Genomic DNA, 23,055 nt, shown 5'->3' with positions numbered 1-23,055 from the left:
TGTTAGTGACAGCCTGAGGTGCATTATCCAAACGTGAGCCTTCCTTCTTTTGAATGACCAGCTAGCTTGAGCTCAAATGTGGTTTACAAATAAAATGTATAATTATGTGTAACTCTATGAAAATGGCTATAGGTCTATATAATGAAAGAGCAAGGCCAAGTTTTTTGGGTAAAGTTTAAATAAGTTCTTTAAATTTTGGATCTGTCCAATTTCATTCCAGATATTAATATTTTCACAGCTCATTTGAAATCTCTCTAGATATCTCAAGAGGAGTTGTCATGATTTCAGCCCATCATGCTTTATGTGCTGTCGACCCTCCCTTCTTATATTATAGGAAAAGTAATCTAATGCCCCTTGTAGTGATGTTTCTCTCTTTCTTCTCTCAAATAGAATAAAACTTTACGTACAATGAAACTTTGTAAACTGAAGTTTTTTAAATAGTAGCTGGTAAGGGCTCCAAGACATGGAAGATATTTTTAGTATGAGGATATAAGTGGAGTTTTTGTAGAATAAGGTATTACTATGGGATAGAAACTGGTTCCTTTGAGATAAAGTTTAGCTAATACACAGCACAATATCTATTGTTATGAGAAAAAGAATTGTCCTTTTAAACTCTTCTACTAGTCTATATCTTGTTCTCTGTTTGGGAACAATGCCTAGCACATGATAGCTGCTTTGTAAATATTTGTTTCATGGAAGGAAATTAATTGCATCTATTCTTGAATATGTATCTGAATTTTAACAGACTGCCCCTCCCAATTTGATTTCAATTATGCAGTGCCACAGCAGTTTTATCAAGAAATAAAATGTAAGACCTGTTATAATGCCACTTTTTTCTGTATGATAAAGAATCATTTCTTTAAATGATGCTCAAAGCCACATCTTTCTTGCCAATACTGTTGAAGTGAGTTTGAATAGCATTTGTTCAGAATGCACAGTAATTAGTCTTTAGGTTCCAAGATCATTATTTGGCTTGAAAATCTGAAAATTGATTTTGCTTAGAGACTTTTTGTGCTGGAATGTTAAAAGGTACACTAAAGCACAACGAAATTTTGAAGAGTTTATTTGGGCAGAAAGTGATTCATGAATTAGGCAGCACCAGGCCAAAAGTGGGTCAGTGCTCCACTGCGGGGAGAAACTTATAAGGTGTTTGCAGAAGCAAGACAAAGAAAATGTATTTGAGTAGTTAAAGTGGAAAGTCCTTAATTAGAGGTTAGTTGGCAATTTCTGATTGGCTAAGTTTAAATTTGGTTTTACTGTTCACGTTGGGCTTCGGTTTGCTTAGGTAAGAACCCAAGGCACTGGAGGTATCTCAGTCTATTCACCTCCCAATTAGATTTTTTAAAACAGAGACACGTAATGGATTATTGTGTCCCCCATAAGTACAATCAACCCTCTGTATCCTTGAGGTCTGCATCTACCAACTTAATCACAGATCAAAAATATTTGGAAAAAATAAAAGTAACAACATAACATAATAATAAATAATAAAATAAAATAATAAATTAAAAATACAAATAAAAAACAATATAGCATAACAACTATTTACATAGCATTTACATTGTATTAGGCATTATAAGTAATCTAGAGATGACTTAAAGTATATGCAAAGATGTGCATAGGTCATATGCAAATACCACACCATTTTAAATCAAAGACTTGTGCATCCTTGGATTCTGGTATCCGTGGGGGTCCTGGAACCAATCCCCTGCAGATACCCAGGGATGACTGTAATTCCATTTTAAATGATAAATTAAATAATATGGCTGGTTTTTGTATTTCTTTTTTTTTTTTTAAATGAATAGTTTGGGAGCTCCTCTTATCTCACATAAAGCCACTCTCTATACATCTATTATATTTATAATTATGTTTTTCTGTGCAAAAATCACCCTTGGTCTAGTGCCAGGTATATAGTAAGTGCTCATTACATTCTTTTTAAAAAAAAAAACCAACAATAAAATGTGCAAGAATAAATATGTGCAACATATGCAATAAATTGAGGAGACAATGAACAGACATTTACAACGCACTTCCTTTTAACCTGCCATTGAGCTCACTCCCTTCCCATTGATGGTAGAAAATACTTGATCCTGCCACATAAGCTACTTGCCATTTTAAATAGTTATTTTAAGTGAATCCCTCATCCTTTTGTGTTTCGCTCCTTTGCTTCAGGGATGCAAGGGCAAGTTTACATGGCTTCAGGGCATGGCCGGAGAGGTGCTTTGAGCCTCACTCTGTCCTCTGAGTCCTCCCTGGATGAAAGGCAATGTTGCCTGGCTACCTGGTATTTAGGCATCTGGGCAGATGGCTTTGCTGTTGTGTTGCCTTTGACTTTGAGGTTTCTGCATTCTTCTTCTATTACTGCAGCCTGACCAAGGCATTTCCCACTCCTCAGACCGCTCGGCATTTCTGAATGCACGAATGAATGAATTTCAGGGTTAAATCTTCCCTCTGCTTCATCAGATCTTCCCACTCCTTCCAAACCTATCTCTTCCAACTTGTTCTGGTTCTTTTAATATCATTAATTGGCTAGCTGGGAGAGGGGAGAAGAGGAAAATGGTGGTGGGGAGCTTGAGGGTGGGCAGGGGTGCAATGTTGCTATCATAGTGGGGAGGTCACCATAATTCTAGTAAAGTGATCTAACCTGGTAGAATACCAAGTGTTATTTATTCCTTCTATTGGACAAATAATATGATCATATTATTACATAAACAAATTAGAACAGAAAAAAGAAAAGATAGTAATTCCACTATCCTAACTCAATTTCTAATAACATGTTGGTATACATTTCTTCTATTATTTTCCCCATTCATAACATTTTAAGTTGAAAACACAATTTAAAAATGGTTTACTATTTCTTCTATTGGAGAATAATATTTGAAAGCAAATACACTCAATAATTCAATCAACTAATATTTACTGAGTTCCAAATATGTGCAAATCACATGCTAGGTACCATGGAGATATGAAAGATAAATCAGACACACTTCCTACCCTTGAGAAACTTTTGACCTAGAAGGAGAAACAAAACTTTTACATAAATGTGTAAAAGATAGCAAGTGATAAAAAAAACCATAAGACAGAAGAAAAACTGCTCTGGGGAATCAGACACCTGTAATATCACTTTTAAACAAGGAGGAATCACATTTCAACATGTTAAGTCATTAGTAATGTAAGTACTGAATGCCAAGTCATTAATAGCAATATTTTCTATTTGATTTTTTCCCATTCAACATCAATTTTCTAGGGATTAGAAGTTTTATTTATTCATTAAGCCAAGTCATATGAAACCTTCAAAACATCTGCAAGATTTCCTGACTCACGTTGCTATGCTCTGTTGCTTTTAGTTGCCATTTTCTGAGCTTGTACTACATTCATACACTTCTAATCAGATGACTTAATGTGGGCGGTTGATGTAAAAAATATTAAGAATTCCCTAATGCAGCATGCAGTAAAACTGCATAAGAAGAGTTTTGTATATCGCGTATAAAACAAAATCATCTTCTGTCAGAAATTGCTCTACCCAAAGTGTTTCTATTCTTCCCATATTCTAAAAGATACTCAATGACTCTAAAATCTCTATCTTTTCAAGGCATGACCTTTTTGTTCTTTTATGGGAGTGTGTGAGGGTGTCTGTAGTTTTCAAACCAAATAGCATCATAATCATTTTCTGTAGTTATAAATTGTACCAAATATGTTTGATCTTAGACTAAAGAAATGTTTCATTGCGTTTACCAATATTTTATGCAAAATGATAAAACTGCTTTTATGTGGCTCCTAAATATTTTATTAGGTTTTATATATGCATTAGAGAGATATCTTATTTTCATGAATTTATTACAACAATTTAAGTACTAGTAATGATAAAAATTTGCATTTAAATAATTCTTTTCTCCTCGGAACTCTGAGTGCTTTTGCACATCAATTAATGCTGGATGGCAGTGTCATTATTCCCAACTTTATTTTATTATTCCATTTTTATAATGTGCTGCTTTGCATTTTTGTTTCTAGCCCTATGTCAATTACTTGGCTGGCTATTATCAGGCCTCACATTTGCCTCTAAAACCAGCCCTTTTGGAGGATTAATTGCATAACAGAATGATGTTGCATAATAATAATTGAAAGTTCTGCCTTAGCCAGATATGGATTAAAAGCCATTCCATGGCTCCACTTTCAATCAAAATCTTAATCTATACCACTAAATTACATGTTATTAAGAATAGTTATTTCTCTAACTTTACAACTTTTCCTTTCTAACCACTAAATACTTCATATAAATAAGTTGCTTGCACGCTAAAAAAATGATGCCTTTAAAAATGTTGTCCTCAGGGATTAAATGGTTGTTGCATTTCTCTCCTCTAAAAGTAGAGATGCTTGGCCAGGCACGGTGGCTCACGCCTGTAATCCTAGCACTCTGGGAGGCTGAGACAGGAGGATTGCTTGATGTCAGGAGTTCGAGACCAGCCTGAGCAAGAGCGAGACCCTGTCTCTACTAAAAATAGAAAGAAATTAGCTGGACAACTAAAAATATATGGAAAAAATTAGCTGGGCGTGGTGGTGCATGCCTGTAGTCCCAGCTACTCGGGAGGCTGAGGCAGAAGAATTGCTTGAGCCCAGGAGTTTGAGGTTGCTGTGAGCTGGGCTGACGCCATGGCACTCTAGCCAGGGCAAAAGAGCGAGACTCTGTCTCCAAATAAATAAATAAATAAATAAAAGTAGAGATGCTTAACTTGGGATTCATAGATGGGCTTCAAGGGTCTGTAAATTCCTAGAAATTTCCAAAAGGGAAAGAACAAAAGATGAGAGATATTGTCACTATAGTTGGTGCCAGACATTTGAATCTGCCCTTCTTGGGGTATCTGCCTGGCCCCTCAGTCCAGTTTTGTTGTGTGGATCCAACCTGGCCCGTCAGGGTTTGAGGCTTGTTTGGGAATTGCATGGAATTCAGAGCCACTTCTCTGATCCTCTTTTCACACTTATCTCTCTCTGTTTTTTTTTAAATGATTCTATTATGCCTGGTTACCTATAATAAATTGCTCCTCTTTGAAATAATTTCCTAAAGGATTAGGAAATCCTATTAAATGCTTCATCTTTGGCCTTTGTTATTATTAATACTTAAAACAAATAATTCAAAAATGTAATTTTTCTGTTTTAGAAGAAAAGCTATGTGAAAAAGAATAGACAGAGGGAAAAGCAGGCCTCAGTTTTTGACATTAAAGTCACTGTGTACACATTTCTGCCAACTCTAAGATGGTAAATTATTGTAACTTAGCTCTGCCAACTGCCCAGCTTCTAGAATTGAGACTGTTGCATATTTCATGAGTTTGCTTTTGAAGCCAATATCTCATTTCTGGCTACTCCAGGGAAATCCCAAACCACTGGAAATTTTAGCATGCACCAAAGTCTTGCAACCTATAAGCAAGTTTTGTTTGAAATATCTTGTGTATGCCTATTTAAAATAAGCAAATATGTAGAAAATGAAACTACATTTTAGCTATTGCAAGTGTTCATAGGATAGTTCAACTATGTCTTCGCATTAGGGAATTTTGATTACTGAAATTCATTTCAATTAAACTGAAATTCAAATAATTTTTACTGATGTGTACTATGTGCAGAGCGCTACGAGGGGGATAAAAGAAATACAATTAAGCTACCAAGACATGGATGCCAAGCATTTTTTAAAACACAGTTTCTAAAGGTCAAAACAATCCTGTTAACCATGTGTTTTTTTCCTCCAGTTTTACAGACAAGTAAACTGACACTCAGAAAAGTTTAATAATTATTTGAATTCACCCAGCTTATTAAATGTAAAACCATTGTTCAAATCCAGGTGCTAGTTCCAAAACTCCCACTCTTTCAGCTGCCTTCATAATTCCCTGTCCTGTTAAAGTTCTGAGTCACTGTTTTAAAATTTTAGTTGTGTATCATTTCAAGAGGTAAAGCCTTTTAGTAAAAATTTATTGTTCAATGATTCAATTGTAATCTGATTTTTTTTAGAGAGCTTCTCCCTGAATTTAACATTAGAAATATTTAGACACTGCTTTAAACCATATTTTAGACTGTGGGACTTGGGACACTATATATGAAAGTTTAAATCCCTCTGCTTTGAGATGTTTCCCATTTTCTATCTAACCAAGACACGGAACTGTTCGGTGCACAAGTTGTTTGGTTATGAAAAACTAAACCAACTAAATCAGTTTAGAAAGCAAAAGACACATCTATTAGAAGGGCTAGAACTCAAAAAACTGACATCAAATGCAGTGGAGCAACAGGAACTCTCATTCATTGCTAGTGGGATTGCAAAATGGTACAGCCAGCCACTTTGGAAGACAGCTTGAAAGTTTTCTTACAAAGTCAAACATAGTCTAAGTATTTATCCAAATTATTGAAAATATGCCCACACAAAAACTTCCACATCAATGTTTATAGCAATGTTTACATATGTTTGTTCATAATTCCCAAAAACTAGAAGAAACCAAGATGTCCTTAAAATAAGTGGATAGACTGTGGTACATCCACACAATGGAATATAATTCAATGATGAAAAGATATGTACTATTAAGACACAAAAAGGCATGAAAATGACATCTGATACCACAGAAATACAAGGATTGTCAGAGACTACTATGAACAAGTATATGCCAACAAACTGGATAGCCTAGAAGAAATGAATAAATTCCTAGAAACATACAACCTACCAAGATTAAATCATGAAGAAATAAAAAAATCTCAATAGACCAATAAGAATAAGGAGATTAAACCAGTAATCAAAAATCTCTCAACAAGAGAAGTCCAGAACCGGTGGCGTCAGTAGTGAATTCTACCAAACATTTAAAGAAAAATTAATGCCAATCTTTCTCAAACTCTTTCAAAAAACCGAAAAGGAGGAGACACTTCCAAACACATTTTATAAGGCCAGCATTACCTTGATACCAAAGCCAGAAAGGGACACTACAAGAAAAGAAACTTATAGGCTAATAACCCTGATGAACCTGGACATAAAAATCCTGGACAAAATATTAGCAAACTGAATTCAACAGCACATTAAAAAGATCTTACACCATGATCAAGTGGGATTTATCCCTGGGATACAAGGATGGTTCAACATATACAAATAAATAAATGTGATACACCATACTGACAGAATGAAAGAAAAACCATATGATCATCTCAATAGATGCAGGAAAAAAACCTGACAATATTCAACATTGAGTCACAATAAAAACCCTCAACAATTTAGGTATAGAAGGAACGTTCTCAACACAATAAAGGCCATATGGCACAAGCCCACAGCTAACATCATAGCCACTGGTGAAAAGCTGAAAATTTTTCCTCTAAGATCAAAAACAAGACAAGAGTGCCCACTCTTTTTTTTTTTTTTTTTTTTTTTTTGAGACAGAGTCTCACTCTGTTGCCCAGGCTAGAGTGAGTGCCGTGGCGTCAACCTAGCTCACAGCAACCTCAAACTCCTGAGCTCAAGCGATCCTCCTGTCTCAGCCTCCCGAGTAGCTGGGACTACAGGCATGCACCACCATGCCCGGCTAATTTTTTTTCTATATATATTTTTAGCTGTCCATATAATTTCTTTCTATTTTTAGTAGAGATGGGGTCTCGCTCTTGCTCAGGCTGGTCTCGAACTCCTGAGCTCAAACGATCCGCCCACCTCGGCCTCCCAGAGTGCTAGGATTACAGGCGTGAGCCACCGCGCCCGGCCAAGAGTGCCCACTCTTACCACTTCTATCCAATATAGTACTGGAAGTCCTAGCCAGAGCACTTATGCAAGAAAGAGGAATAAAAGGCATCCAAATCAAAAAGGAAAAAGTAAAACTGTGTCTGTTTGCAGGGGATGTGATCTTACATATAAAGCCCTAAAGACTTCACCAAAAAACTATTAGAACTAATAAACAAATGCAGTAAAATTGTAGAATATAAAATTAGGATACAAAAATCAGTTGTATTTCTATATATGAATAACAAGCTATCTGAAAAAGAAATAAAAAAATAAAACAATACCATTTATAATAGCATCAAAAACGATAAAATACTTAGTAATAAATTTAACCAAGGAAGTGAAAGATCTGTGCACTAAAAACTATACAACACTGATGAAAGAAACTGAAGAAGACATAAATAAATGAAAAGATATCCCATAGTCATGAATTGTAAAAATTAATATTGTTTATGTCCATATTACCCAAAGTGATCTATATAAATTCAATGTAACTCCTATCAAAATTCCAGTGGTATTTTTCATAGAAATAGAAAAAACAATCCTAAAATTCATATAAAACTACAAAAAACCCCAAATAGCCAAAGCAATCTTGAGAAGAAAGCTGGGATATTACACTTCCTGATTTCAAGCTACCTTACAAAGCTACAGTAATCAAAACAGTATGGTACCAGCATAAAAGCAGACACATAGACCAACAGAACAGACAGCCCAGAAATAAATCCACTCATATAGGGTAAAATAATAGTTGATAAGGGCACCAAGAATACACAATAAGGAAAAGATAGTCTCTTCAATAAATGGTACTGGGGGCCAGCATGGTGGTTCACACCTGTAATCCTAGCACTCTGGAGGCCGAGGTAGGCGGATTGCTTGAGTTCAGTAGTTCAAGATCAGCTTGAGCAAGAGTGAGACCCTGTCTCTACTAAAAATAAAAAGAAATTAGTGAGGCGTAGTTACTCGTACCTGTAGTCCCAGCTACTCGGGAGACTGAGGCAGAGGGATCACCTGAGCCCAGGAGTTTGAGGTTGCAGTGAGTTATGATGACACCACTGCACTCTAGCTGCGGTGACAGAGCAAGACTCTGTGTCAAAAAAAATAATAATAATCAAAAAAAGGTACTGAGAAGACTGGTTATCCACATGTAAAAAAATGAAATTGGACCCTTATCTTTTACCGCTCACAAAAATTAACTCAAAATGGATAAAAGCCTTAAATGTAAGACCTGAAATTATAAAACTACTAGAAGCAAACACAGGAAAAAGCATCTTGACATTGGTCTTGGCACTGTTTTTTTATATGACACCAAAAGCAAAAATAAACAAGTGGGATTCTATCAAACTAAAAAGCTTCCACACAGCAAAGGAAATGATCAACAAAATGAAAAGGCAACCTAGGAAACGGAAGAAAATATTTGTAAACCATATATATAATAAGGGGTTAATATCCAAAATATATAAGAAACTCATAAAACTCAAGAGCAAAAATGTAAATAAATAAAAAATGGGCAAAGGACATGAACAGACATTTTTCCAAAGAAGACATACAAATGGCCAATGAGTACATGAAAAGGTGCTCAACATTACTAATCATCAGGGAAATGCAAATCAAAACCACAATGAGATAATCACTTCAGACCTGTTAAGATTGCTTTTATCAAAAAGGCAAGAGATAATAAGTGCTGGCCAAAATGTTAAGAAAAGGGAACTCTCATTCACTGCTGGTAGGAATGTAGACCTGGTACAGCCATCATGTAAAGCAGTATGGAGGTTCCTCAAAAAATTAAAAATAGAACTACCATATGAGCCAGCAATCCCACTTCTGGGTATATGTCTGAAGGAAAGGAAATAATTATCTCAAAAAGACATTTGTACTCCTATATTCATTGCAGCAGTATTTACAACAGCTAAGATATGAAAACAACCTAAGTGTCCACAGATAGATGAATGGATAAAGAAAATGTGGTATGTGGTGTGTGCGTGTGTATAACGGAATATCATTCAGCCATATAAAAGAAGGAAATGCTGCCATTGGCAACAACAGGGATAAATGCCCTGGAGGGCATTACACCTAGTGAAATAAGCCAGACAGAGAAAGACAAATATTGTATGATCTCACTTACATGTGGAATCTAAAAAAGTCAAACTCATAGAAACAGAGAATAGAGTTACCAGGGGCTAAGACATGAGGGAAATGGGAAGAAGCTGGTAAAAGGGTACAAACTTTCAGTTGTAAGATGAATAAATTCTGATGAATAAGTCCCAGGGAAATAATGTACAGCATGGTGACTGTAGTTAACAATAATGTATTGTATACTTTAAATTTGCTAAGAGTAGATCTTAAATGTTTTCACCACACACATACACACACACAAGGTAACTATGTGAGATGATGGATGTGTTAACTAATTTGATTGTGGTCATGATTTCATAGTATACACATATATGAAATTTTTAAAAAGAAAAGAAAAGGGGCTGGGCTCCATGGCTCATGACTGTAATCCCAACACTTTGGGAGGCCAAGCCAGGAGATTCCTTGAGGCCAGGAGTTCAAGACCAGCTTGGGCAACAGTCAAGGCCCCATCTCCACACACAAAAAAAAAAAAAAAAAAGAAAGAAAGAAAGAAAGAGAAGAGAAGAGAAGAGAAGAGAAGAGAAGAGAAAGCAAAAGCAAAAGCAAAAGCATGGAGGAAACCTACTGTTTAGTGAAAGAAGCCAGTCTGAAAAGGCAATATGCTTTATATTGCCAATTGTATGACATTTTGGAAAAGGCAAAATTATGGAGACAGTTAAAAGATCAGTGGTTGCCAGGGGTTTTTGTGGAGATAGGCAAAGGGATGAAGAACTGGAACACCAGGGATTGAAACTATTCTCTGTGATACCATAATGATGGATACAAGACATTATACATTTCGCAAAACCCATAGAATTCACAACACAAAGAGTGAACCCTAAAGTAAACTATGGACTTTTGTTAATAAGGATGTATCAATATTAGTTCTCCAATAGTGACAAATGTACCACATTAATGCAAGATGTTAATAGCAGGGAAAACTGCGCAGGGGAGAGAGGGATTATATGGGAACTTTCTGTCTTATCTGCTCAACCATCTGTAAACCTAAACTGCTGTTAAAAAAAAGTCTATTAATTTTTTTAAAAAGCAAAAGAAATTTAAAAACAGTCTATGAGTTTGGTTGCCAAACTGGTCAATGAAAAATTTAATGAAAGGAGCCTGGATTCAGAAACAATCTAATTAGCTCCTTTTTTTCCTTTTTTAAAATTTTAATAAATTTAAGGTTATACAAGTTAAATTCTGTTACATGTATATATTATATAGCGGTGAAGTCTGGGCTTTTGGTGTACCCATCACCCAAATAGTGTACATTTTGCCCATAGGTAATTTTTCATCCCCAACCCCCTCCCACTGTAATTAAATAGTTTAATGATCCATCTTTGACCAGAACTGTCTGCTATGAGGCCATATCAGAAGAAGCTATGGTCTCCATGCAATCAGGATTAACAGCTGAAATAAAGTCTACAGTGATGAAAACCACTGGCAGATACTTATTAAGGAAGATAATGCTACTTATCATTACTACTTATCATACTTTTAAAACCAGTGACTCCCTCAGATCTTGGTTTGTTTTTTTTTTTTTTCACAAAACTTACTTCATCTGAACTTTGAAGTCTCATCAAAGTTTTATACAACTGGTAAAAGACGACAAGGATGCCTGTAGAAAAATAAAGGTAAAAATAATGTTTATGTTGGTCTAACACTAGCCAAAGTTTTTACAAAGGAGACAGACTGCCCTATATTTTGTTATTTATGTCTCTTACCCTTTTCATTCTATGCATCTGTGCAAGTTAGCTTGCTTCATATTAGTTTTCAAATAGTGCTCAAAATCTTTCAATCTGACCTTTCCATAGCCAGCAGGGGAAGCCCAAGGAGCTTAAGGCATTTCCAAACCTAGGGTTCTGTGTCTGGAATTCTTATTTTGAATTTTATAAAGCTAGTATTCATACATTTGTAATAAGAAATTAAAATACAGGCCAGACACAGTGGTTCATGCCTGTAATCCCAGCACTTTGGGAGGCCAAAGCGGGGGGATCACTTGAGGCCAGCAGTTCAAGAATAGTCTGGCAACATAGCAAGACCCCACCTCTACAAAATATTTTAAAAAAAAATTAGCGTGGTATAGCGGTGCATACCTGTAGTCGCAGGTACTCGGGTGGCGGAGGCAGGAGGTTTGCAGGCATTCGAGGTTGCGGTGATCCATGGTGGGTGACAGAGTAAAACCCTATCTCTAAAAAATTTAAAATTAAAAAAATTAAAATATGGTAAGATATTCATTATAACTATGATTTTAAGCCTTAGATGGGTTATAGTGAGGGGATTAGGGTTTTTTTCAATCTTCCCTTTCCATAGAACACAGAGTCAGAGAAAAGACAGACTCTGTCAAAGGCTAGAACTCATCTTATGAAATCTAATTGAGTGCTCTTTACATGATCTAAATACCCTACAGGTATCCTATCCTGATTAAGGAGTGTGTCTTATAATAGGTGACAATATATCTAAATCACTTGTAACAGTGCCTGGCACAAAGTACACTTTATATGAGACGTTAGTTAACTTTTTTTGTAAAGAGCCAGGTAGTAAATATTTTAGGCTTTGTGGGCCATATGGTTTCTGTTGCACTACTCAATGCCACCTTTGTAGCACAAAAGCAGCCATAAAAGAGAGCATGACTGCATTCCAATAAAACTTTATGGACATTGAATTTGACTGTTATATAATTTTTACAGATCATGAAATCTTCTTCTTCTGAATTTTTTGACCATTAAAAAAAAAAACGTAAAAATCATTTTAGCTTCTGGGGTATACAAAAATAGGCAGTGGACTAGGCCTTTGGGCTGTAGTTTGCTGACCTTTGCTCTATATAACTAGTACACACTATTATATCAATAATATCTTTCTATAAATTATTTTTAATGGATGCTTAGAGCAAGATTGTTTGGATAGTCTATAATTTATTTAATCTCCCATGACTAGAATTTAGGTTATTTCCAGTACTCATTATCTTAAATCACCCTCCAGTGAACCATCCACATAGTGAAATCTTTATGCACATGTTTATTATAGCCATCTCTTAAAATATATTTAGTGATAGCTACAAAAATGGCTGGCAGAGCATCCAGAAAGAAACAGACCCTGAAGAAGTAGTAATCCTGTGCAGTTACAGCAAATTTCAGACATGTTAGAGGAGCTTTATAAATATAATATATATTCTTATACATAGAATTTATGTCCCAAACATCATTTTAAGCCCTTCATATATATTTCACCATTTAGTCTTCAAAACAATACTAGGAGATACAGGTGCAATTATCATCATCATTATCCCCATGTTACAAAATAGAAACTGAAGCACAGAAAGGCTAAGTAACTTCTCCAAGGTCACACAGTAGGCTGACAGCAGAGGTAGAATTCAAACATGGTTTGTGCAGCACCATGGCCCATGTTCTTGAACCCCAGGTTGCATCGCCTCTTCACTAGAGAGACCTGGCCAGTCTGAACTGGAACGCACACTATAATGTACCTTAACACAATCAATAGTAGTGTTCTTCATATTTAGGTCATGTTTGGCATGCATGAACGACCTCATATTCTAATAACTGATGCAAATTCTATCCCCAAATGGTAACTTCTGGTGGAAACTGTGGGTACCCATCCAAACTTTTTCTTTTGTCCTACAGCACACACCCCTCAGCGCCAACTCTTCATTAATTGTCCCTAAATTTCTTACCCAAAATAGTTGTCCAGTGAACAGTAAGGATTGATTGGAGCATACTTTCATATCTTATTTTACAATTTATAGTCTTAAATCTACGAGGTAAACTTCAGGTAGTGCTTTGCCTACAATGGAGGGCCCTGCATCGCGCGGGACCAAGAGTTTTCGATAAGCACTCTTCCTTGAAAACAAAAACAGTGGCCTGTGTCAAAAGTCTCTCCCACGTGGCCTCCAGTGCAGCAGCAGCACCAGGGCTGTCCCCTCGCCGCGCCCCAGACGGCTGCGTCCCGCATCCGAGTGCACCAGACGTCCGGCCTCCGCCGCCACACTCAGACGCTAAGTCGCGCGCTCTCGAGGCCATTCCCTGCCCAGGAGTTATGGGCGCGTCTCTCGAAAAGGAGTTATGCGAGTCGGTCGTTCAACTTTGAGGTGAAATGAAGATTTTTAGCTCTCATTGCCTATCCTGATTTCTCTCCCTAACCGGGACCCTACTTCTCAAATTATCTGAGGGGATGAGCGACCAACGCCGCTTGTCTCACGATGCTGTCTGACCCCACTCAAGCCCAGACAAAGACAGACGCCAAAAGTAGAGCGGAAACAAGAAAAGAAATAAGCGGGCGTTTCAAACTGCTCTCACGGGTGGGCCGCCCGGTCGCAGCGTCGGAAGATCTGGGCCGGGGAGTCCTGGCCGAAGCGCTGGGCTCCGCCCGCCTGGGGCGCCTGGGCGCGTGCGCGGTGCGGCCCCAGCCCCAGCCGCCGCCGCCGCCGCCGCCGCCGCCGCCGCCGCCGCGATGCCTATTTTAGTCAAAGCCGCTGCGGGCGTGGGGACCCGGCCCGGAGCTCAGAGCTTCCGGGCCCGCCGACCGGCCGAGGCTAGCGCGATCGGGCTCACGTCGAGCAGCTGCCTCCGCGTCTCGCGCCTCGTCGCTGCCGCCCCAAACTTTGGCCAGCGCCGTCCAGGCTCCCTGCCCGGGACAAGCCAGGTAAGGAGCGGGAGGCGCAGCTGCCGCCGGGTCTCCGCGCGCGCGCTGCCCTGGCTATATTGGGAAGCGAAAGTTGGATCCCAGCTCCGTTGGGAGCAACTTTACGGGCCCCAGCGGCGACTGCCTGTCGTCCGTGCCTCGGAGGCCGGGGGCGCCGCCCTCGGCCCCACCTCGCTGGCCGCGCCCTCGCGAGGCTCCCTGCCCTTGGAGGCCGCCCTTCTCCCCGGGTCTGCGCGCCACGGTCACAGACCCTCAAGGGTCAGCTGCTGCAGCTCGGGTCAGGCAGCACCAGCGTCCCCGGCAATCGGTCCCACAGGGTGCCAGCTCCCGCGCTTTGCGGCGAGTAAGCCCTTTGGTGAGCTCGGCCTCTCTCCTCTCCACTGGGTTCCCGGGGCTCCCGGCCCCCGAGCACACCGCGGCTCCTCCTCGCGCACTGGAGGGCCACCAGGTTCCGCGAGGAGGCTGCGTGCGGCCGGGCGCACGGTGTCGCTCACCCAGCTCCGCGCAGTGTGAGGTGGGGCGCGGCGATCACTTCTCGCCCCTTGCGGCCCGAGGGCGCCTGGTCCAGGAAGACAGTTGACGCCGTCCTTTAAGGAGCGAGGTGAGCGAGGTCCCAGGGGAGAGCAGATGGCTGGGGACCCGTGGTCCTCGCCACCCATCCGCACCCTTGTTCCCAGAACCTTAGGGATACCGGTCGTTGGCCAGACAAGTCCCAGAAACTGCGTGCATTGAAGCATGAGTAAGTGTGAAAAGACTTAGCAACGTAATGCCATTTGCTATTCCGAAGATGTGCAAAGATTCCGTTAGAATTGCAGAATGAATGAAGTCTACTAGCACGACTTTTGCTCATTGCTGTTATCTTCATCATTTTTGTAGTTTGGGGAAGTCTTAATGTTAGTTTCATCATTTACCTATTTAACTCTGCAAACATCTATTTGAAGACCAATAGATAAACAAGACTTTACTAGTATAGGTTATTTGAGGAATTAGACTTTGAGGATCTGATGAAAGAAAGATAATTTCTCTTGATTTAGTCAAAAAAAATTAGTCAAAATTAATCTGAAAGTTTATCAATTTACCAGTCTAACCTTTCTCATTAGACACATTCTATCTTTGTATAAGGATACTTAAGTGTAAGCCACTTAAATCATTTAAGTGGTAATCAAAGTAAGCTGAAGCCAGTAAGATCCAATGAATATTTTTTTTAGCAATTGGTAACTTGCCTTTTACAATAATTTTATATATAGATATATATCTTTATAGATGTATATATAGATATAAATATCTCTTTACATATCTCTGTATGCAAATATGCATTTAATAAGGTGTGGTGCATCAAAATATATTGTAGGATGATCCCACCTTTTAAAAATTGCTATTACTATTTTCTGGTTCTTGGGTCAGTAGATTGTAGTTTTCCTATCATTTTTCTTGGACCAGAAATGCGTACTTCTAGTACCACTTTGAGAAATTTTAAAAGCCTGAAATTAAACTACAGTGGATTAGTAGGCAATACAGGGGAAATCAGGTGGATTCAAGGGGGAATATGTACTGATTAATTTATTATATAAATGTGTATTCAAACCATAGGCTATTAAAACTTGAAGGAGTTTTAAAGACCATCTAGTCTAGCTGCCTCAATTCGAAGGAAGAAACAGACCCAAGGAGCAGAGAAGTGACTGTCTCTGGTGGTGGCTTATGGTTATAGAAGCTGACCTTCTTAATCTCGGGAAGGCTAGGCACTTCCCTGTCTTTACTGAGGTGTGGGGAGACTGCAAAGTGATTTCTCAAAGTGTTTGTCATGTTTATGTCCCTTCAGTATGGCTTTCATCTCTGCTAAAGTAGAGTTCCCTATAGAGGCGAGGCCTTGGAAATACATAGAATCTATGTGTTCCCTCAATGGAATCCAAACTTCACAGAGCAAATCCCTTAATTAAAAGGATTTGTTCTGCAAAATTTGGATTCAGTCAAAAGGCCTCATTCACGGATTCAGAAGGCCACATGTGACCCCAAGGCTACAGGTCCCCCCCCACCACCACTAGATGAATAAACATTGTCTCTACCTCATAGAGGACAAAGGGTAGTTAAAAGAACAAATGGGACAATGGGAGTGTGAGCACATTGTAAAGTGCTGTAGAAATGGTAGTTATTATTAACTTATGTAATGCTAGGGTAGTTAATGTTAGCTTATGAGTGATAGAGGACATTTAATATTATTCTGTCTTCTGTAGAAGTTATGAGATTAATTCTGATTTGACCCTCAAAAGCAAACTTTTATAAATGGAGTTCCTAAAATAATGATCCACCCCTCATCATGCAATAGGCTTATATTTTTTTTGACTGAGACATTTGGAAAGTAGTTGAAGTTTTATGCTTCTTTCCTTTTTATAGCTAATCAGTACCTAAGCCAACTATTATTGTATTGATAAGCTAGTTCAGAATCATGTACAGAGATCTTTAATTGATTTGATCATTTAATTCTGAATTTATAAATTTAGGTATTTTTTTAATCATCTTAAGAGATATGGAATGCTTTCATATTTGTCTGTTAACATCTTTCCAAGCTGCCCATTCTGTACCAATTATTCTACCACCTAAAACCTTTAGTATGTCAAAAACAATGAATAGAAAAATAAGGTTAATTGCATGACCTTATTTTGAAAGAAATACATATTTCTAAATTAAATTTAAAGGTATTTTGGGTCCCCATCTGAAATTCTTTTCATTACACAGAATAATTCACATATTCTTTAAACCAACATAGTGTTTGTCAAGGACCAAATTTGTATAATTAATAATAGAGAGTATTTTAAGGAAGAGACCAAGGACAGGTAATATAGTCAAAAAATAGTACCACTTTGTGTTAAGTTTTATGTAAGCATGTGTAAAATGTATATTCTTTGAAATATATTTGCTATGGATTTTAATATTAGTCAAACGTATATTCATGACCTCTCTTACATATAAGTAAACAAGAAGTTAACTAATTTTTAATTTGTGGGATGCTACCAACTAGAATTATTATGGGAAAGAAAGATTTAAATTATATAATAAGAGAAAGTTTAAATGTTACATCTCTCTGTGCATACATAAATGTTTAGAATAATGTATATGATTATATATTATATACATTTATGTTAATGTATTATGTATGTATCTATGATACAATGATTTAATGATGGTATAAAAATAAAGTCTTCTATATATTCTAAGCCTTCAAATAGTAGAGATGAGGGTTTTAATATTTTACAGAGTATTCAAACAATTAGTTTTTCCAGTTATTTTTCCTGTGTTTGGATTCAGTGTCACCAGTGGAGATATGCTAGAAGACTATACTAAATAACTTTGTAATTTCTGTGGTATATGAACATTGGTGATTGTCTTTTAGACCAGTTAATTCCATCACCTTCTCCTACCAAGTATGAATATATACATACATATATGTCTGTGTACACACACATGTACATGTATATATAAGGGAATAGTTGTGTGCTGTGCTAAGTATTTTATATATTTCATTTCATTTAATCATAAGGCAAATGAGTTATTATTATCATCATTTAACAGGTAAGTAAATGTATATATTTAATATATGACAGGGCTGGGATTTGAACATGGTTCTATCTAATTCATAAGCACTAGAGAAGTCTGTTTATCAACACTTCATTCACAGAAATAATTTTGGCAGAACACGTACAGGGGCAATAAGATACAGTAGCCATTTTTATGATTGTCCTATTGTTTATTTGTTTTTACAGGAATTTTCAAGATGAATTATACAGAGTCCAGCCCATTGGCAGAATCAACCGCCATAGGTTTTACACCTGAGTTAGAAAATATCATACCTGTGCCTTCCAATGAGACCACTTGTGAAAACTGGAGAGAGATACATCATCTAGTTTTTCATGTAGCAAATATTTGTTTTGCAATCGGGTTGATTATTCCAACTACTCTTCACCTTCATATGATATTTCTTAGGGTGATGTTCGCTATAGGTAAGATACCTGATTGAGATTTTATGTAACTTTTGTAAAACTGGCATCAGATGAGCTTTGTATTAGGGGCTTCAGAGTATTCCTTGTCAGGCCTATGGCATACCAAAAAATATGTCTTCATTACTGAATTAGTACTATATGAAGTAACTTAGAACATAGATCCTCACGTGCCATATCTCTCACTTACTTTGGGTAACACTATGTATGATTTCATATGTTGTTTAGATTTTTCAGATATCAGAAAATCCATTCATGTGTCAAAGTGTGTGGGCTTTGGAGCCAGATTGTGTGATTCAAATCCTGGTTTCACTACTTGCTGAGTAACTTGGGGAAGTGATTTAACCTTTCTACTGCCTCCATTTTGTCATGTGTCAAGTAACGGTAAAAATAATACCACTTCCTGGGATGGTTGAGTGAGAATTAAATAAGAGTGTACGTGTGTGTCTCTCATATATATTTGATTTAGAATAGTACCTGGCACATAGTAAGTACTTAATATATAGTTTTAACTATTATTATTTGAAAAGACACTTGTTGTGGCCAATAAAACAACTACCCAGACACAATAGTTTAAATAAATAAATATGTATTTTTTAAAAAAAGTATGTATATATATGCCCCAGTAACCTTGGTAAAGCAGGTTAAATTTATTTACACCAAAATATTAAAACAATTGAATCTATTAGCCAATGATTGTTGACAAATTACTCTCTATGTGATTATTTCCCTAATGACCCATTTATTCAGGTGCATTTTTGAGTGCTACAGTAGTAGTCCCCCCTTATCTATGGCTTTGCTATCTGAGGTCAACTGCAGTCCAAAAATATTAAATGGAAAATTCCAAAAATAAACAATTTGTAAATTTTAAATTGCAAGCTGTTCTGAGTAGTACTTTGAAATCTCTCACTGTACTGCTCTGTCCTGCCTGGGACATGAATCATTCCTTTGTCCAACAAATCCATGCTGTATATGCTACCTGCCCATTAATCACTAGTAGCTGTCTTGGTTATCAGATTGAAAAAACATAATGTGTATAATAGGATTAGGCATTATCCATGGTTCAGGCATCCACTGTGAAAGGAAAAGGGTGGACTACTGCATATACAGAGAATAACAAATTTATTCAGCTACCTGGTGAAGCTGTTCTACGTATCTAACATGTTCACTTTGTTATTCAACAGGATGTACCCTTTATATTGTCTGGGCCACTCTCTACCGATGTGCCTTGGATATAATGATCTGGAACTCTGTGTTCTTGGGTGTCAACATTTTGCATCTTTCATATCTCTTATACAAGAAAAGACCGGTAATTACTAAAATTAATAAATAAGGAAGTGATTTTAAAGCTAAAAGCTTTTAAAGGTACTTTGTTTAGACTTAGAATGAACATCTAACATTTTTAGTCCCTTTAATATCATTTCTCTGGAAATTAGACTTTGTGTTTATATATGCTTGAAAGTGAAGCATTTGAGTACTATAAAATTTGTTCTACAAATGAGTTTTTAAAACTTTTTTAGTCGTTGGGGTATGAAGAATATGAATAATATTTTCTTTTTAATGCCATATTACTTGATTATTTCCTTTGTCTATTGATATTTACATATCACTTGGGACTATCTTTGCCTAGTTATAAAATTACTTACTAATAGGTAACTTCTGTAAACATCCTAATGATTTACAAATAGCTGATGCTGTTTTTTTAATGTAATGGCTATATATTATTTCTTATGCCCAAAATATTCATTTAAGGAAATAACCATTTTTGATGGGTTGTTACCAGAACACTAGTGTTTAACTCCTTTTCAACTCTTATCTATCTTGTTGTATTTCCTTTATCATACCAAGAACAAAAATAGAGTATGAAAATAGCAGGGCTCCTAGAAATCCCTCCATGCATGTCTACTGATTATCTTAAACACAAACAAACATTCTGTAAAGTAAAAGATACAATGCTTGCCCTAATCTTATGTTCAAGGCCAGACCTGCATATAGAAAACTATTAGAAAGCAAGATAATTCATAGATTACATTTTAAATGATACGGGTGATATATATAATAGGTATTTCACTAGATTGTCACCTCCGCAAGCATAGTAACTCAGTCTGTGTTGCTTTACTGTATTAGTTTTCTCTAGGTGATGCTGTGTAATAAACAACTTGAAAAATCTTAGTGATGTATAATAGCAACAGGCTCTTTTTCTCACCCGTCTTACTTGTTGACTTTGGCAGCTGTGTGTCAGCTGTGATTATTCTATGTGTCTGATTCATTTCAGGGTCTTTGCTGAAGCAGCAGGTTCTATCTGAACCCTGCTTCTCATGGCAGAGGGAAAATTACAAGAGAACAAAAGGGAAACCCCCAATGTCTCTTAAAACTTCTGCTCAAAAGGAACATATGTCACTTCTGCTCACATTTCATTGGCAAAAGCAAGTGACATGGCCAAGCTTGATAATGTGGGAAGTGGGGTGGGGTAAGGGGCCATTTAATCCTCTTACAGGGGTTGAGAGCAGCAAATAATTGGGAACAGTAATATAATCTACCACACTGACGGTGGTATCACACAGTAGGTGCTCAAAAAAACATTTGATGAGTGGATGCTTTCGAAGAGAAAAAGAATTAAGAGGGCTTCATGACGAAATTGGGACTCAAGCTGAGATAGGCAGGATAAGCAGATTATGAATATGCATCAGTAGATTTTTCAGATCGTATGTTCATTACTGTGGCAGTTTGGCTAGTGTGCATGCAGGAAGTAGAACATATTTGTGAATAAATTATTTTAAATGTTCATTACTAGTGCTCTGGAGTGGAGGAGGTAGATGATAGTAAAAGTGAGGATTAGAATTCCTGAATTTCAGAACTTGCTGGCATCCCAAAATGTAGGGTTCAGAAGTTGCCAATGTGATCATAGCACCAAGTGAGTAAATCACCTAGTATCTGTGTTTTTATTTCTTCTCAGACTATAAACCTACTTTTTTGAAAAATATAAATGCTGGATCTTCATCAAAATGAAACAGCAGGATAAGTAGGATCATTGCAAATGCTAGAGTGACGTCAGGTTAGAACAGCTGTCATGATCTGGGTCTATAAGCTTTGTAGTATATCTGCCAGCAATTTCACTGAGACAGATGTCCATTTGATTTGGACAACAAAGTTCATTCCCAGTGCAGTGCAGTTTTCCATCCACCCAATTAGTGTGACTTGCAGAGACTAACGTGGGGCCCGAAGACGGGGCATGACCTGGGCCTTGAAGAATCTGACAACAGCCATTACACCATTGCTTTTCTCTTTCTCTAGTAGCCAGCCTTATTTGCCAGTGGCTTCTCCATTCTACAGAATTCATTATCTCTTAGGATGAAACTGCTACACTGAAACTCTTTTACACACTTTTTTCTTCAGAATATGTAAATGTAAAGCAGTGATTACAGCTGTGCATGTTTGTTCTCCTGTATTGGTACATAAAATAATAATTGCATGGGCATAAAATGTGTGTATTATTTTTGTAAACTTGTTTCGACATTGATTCCCATTTTGTGTGTTTATTTTCTTGCTGTGGTATTTAAAAGTTAATGTAATTTCTGTGAAACAAAGGCTTCACAGAAAGTTTTGTGTTATTTAAGGAAGGTGCTAAGATTGGGAAGGTGAGTGTTGTGACAACATTTGAAACCTCAACAGTTGCATTACAGCCCACAGGAAGAGGTGTGATCAATAGTGCAGATCTTCCCCTTATGCTCTCAGAGTTTGGTTTAACTGCAAAAGTGCCCTTTTAGCATCTGATGTGTAAACCTATATCACCATTTACTCTCTGTGTAAGATTCCATTGACCTAAATACAGAAGGCTGATGGTATGTATCACAGATTTGAAATTCTCAAAACCATGTTTAGACCACAGAAGTCCATGTTTCAGGGTTGCTGCAGTAGTGCAGCATCTGGTCATTCCCGCATTTCAGGTAAAGATTGAAAAGGAACTCAGTGGCATCTACCGGCGATTGTTTGAACCACTCCGAGTGCCTCCAGATTTGTTCAGAAGGTTAACTGGACAGTTTTGCATGATCCAAACCTTGAAAAAGGGCCAGGCTTATGCTGCAGAGGATAAAACCTCGGTTGATGACCGCCTGAGTATTCTCCTGAAGGGAAAGTAAGTGCTCTGTGAAAATCGAAATTCCTAGTTTACCTTAAATCTTTTTGTGGCCACTGGGAAGGAAATAAATGGAATGCAATGTTGCCAACTAACAGAGGAAGCAGTCACGGAGTTTGTTGTTGGTGAAATTGTGTTTTACTACTATACTTTGGAATGCTGGAGAGCAACGTGTGAAAGCTAGGAAGAATTTGCTGCTCTGAATCTTGTTGATGTCAGAATTTTTAATTGTGAATATTTTAACCATTCTTGACCTTTTATTTAAAGTTAGTGAGTCAAAATAGAAGTAGGTTTAAATAAGGCATTAAAATTCAAGAAGCTCTTGCATGCTTCAGAGGTGATTTATTCTTTTAAATATCACGAGAACATAACTTCTAGGAATTTGAGTCTTCTGGGGAGAGAACCAGTTTATGCTGTTTTGGAATAAT

General features: G+C 37.4%; 1 protein-coding gene across 1 annotated transcript in view; it reads left to right on the top strand.

Annotated features, from left to right (window-relative positions):
• The window catches only part of LOC138395503 (blood vessel epicardial substance), a 55,058-nt gene that overhangs the window by 11,523 nt on the left and 20,480 nt on the right, over nucleotides 1-23,055 (top strand). The window contains exons 6-8 of the mRNA XM_069488358.1: nucleotides 18,259-18,495; nucleotides 19,677-19,801; nucleotides 22,440-22,627. Coding sequence (XP_069344459.1) covers nucleotides 18,259-18,495; nucleotides 19,677-19,801; nucleotides 22,440-22,627 — 550 coding nt within the window. The remainder of the gene's footprint in view (nucleotides 1-18,258; nucleotides 18,496-19,676; nucleotides 19,802-22,439; nucleotides 22,628-23,055) is intronic.

This window comes from Eulemur rufifrons, chromosome 15 (genome assembly GCF_041146395.1).
Source record: "Eulemur rufifrons isolate Redbay chromosome 15, OSU_ERuf_1, whole genome shotgun sequence".
In the NCBI taxonomy this organism is placed as follows: Eukaryota; Metazoa; Chordata; class Mammalia; order Primates; family Lemuridae; genus Eulemur; species Eulemur rufifrons.
Note: the sequence above shows the minus strand (reverse complement) of the source record. Positions and strands in the feature narration are given on the sequence as shown.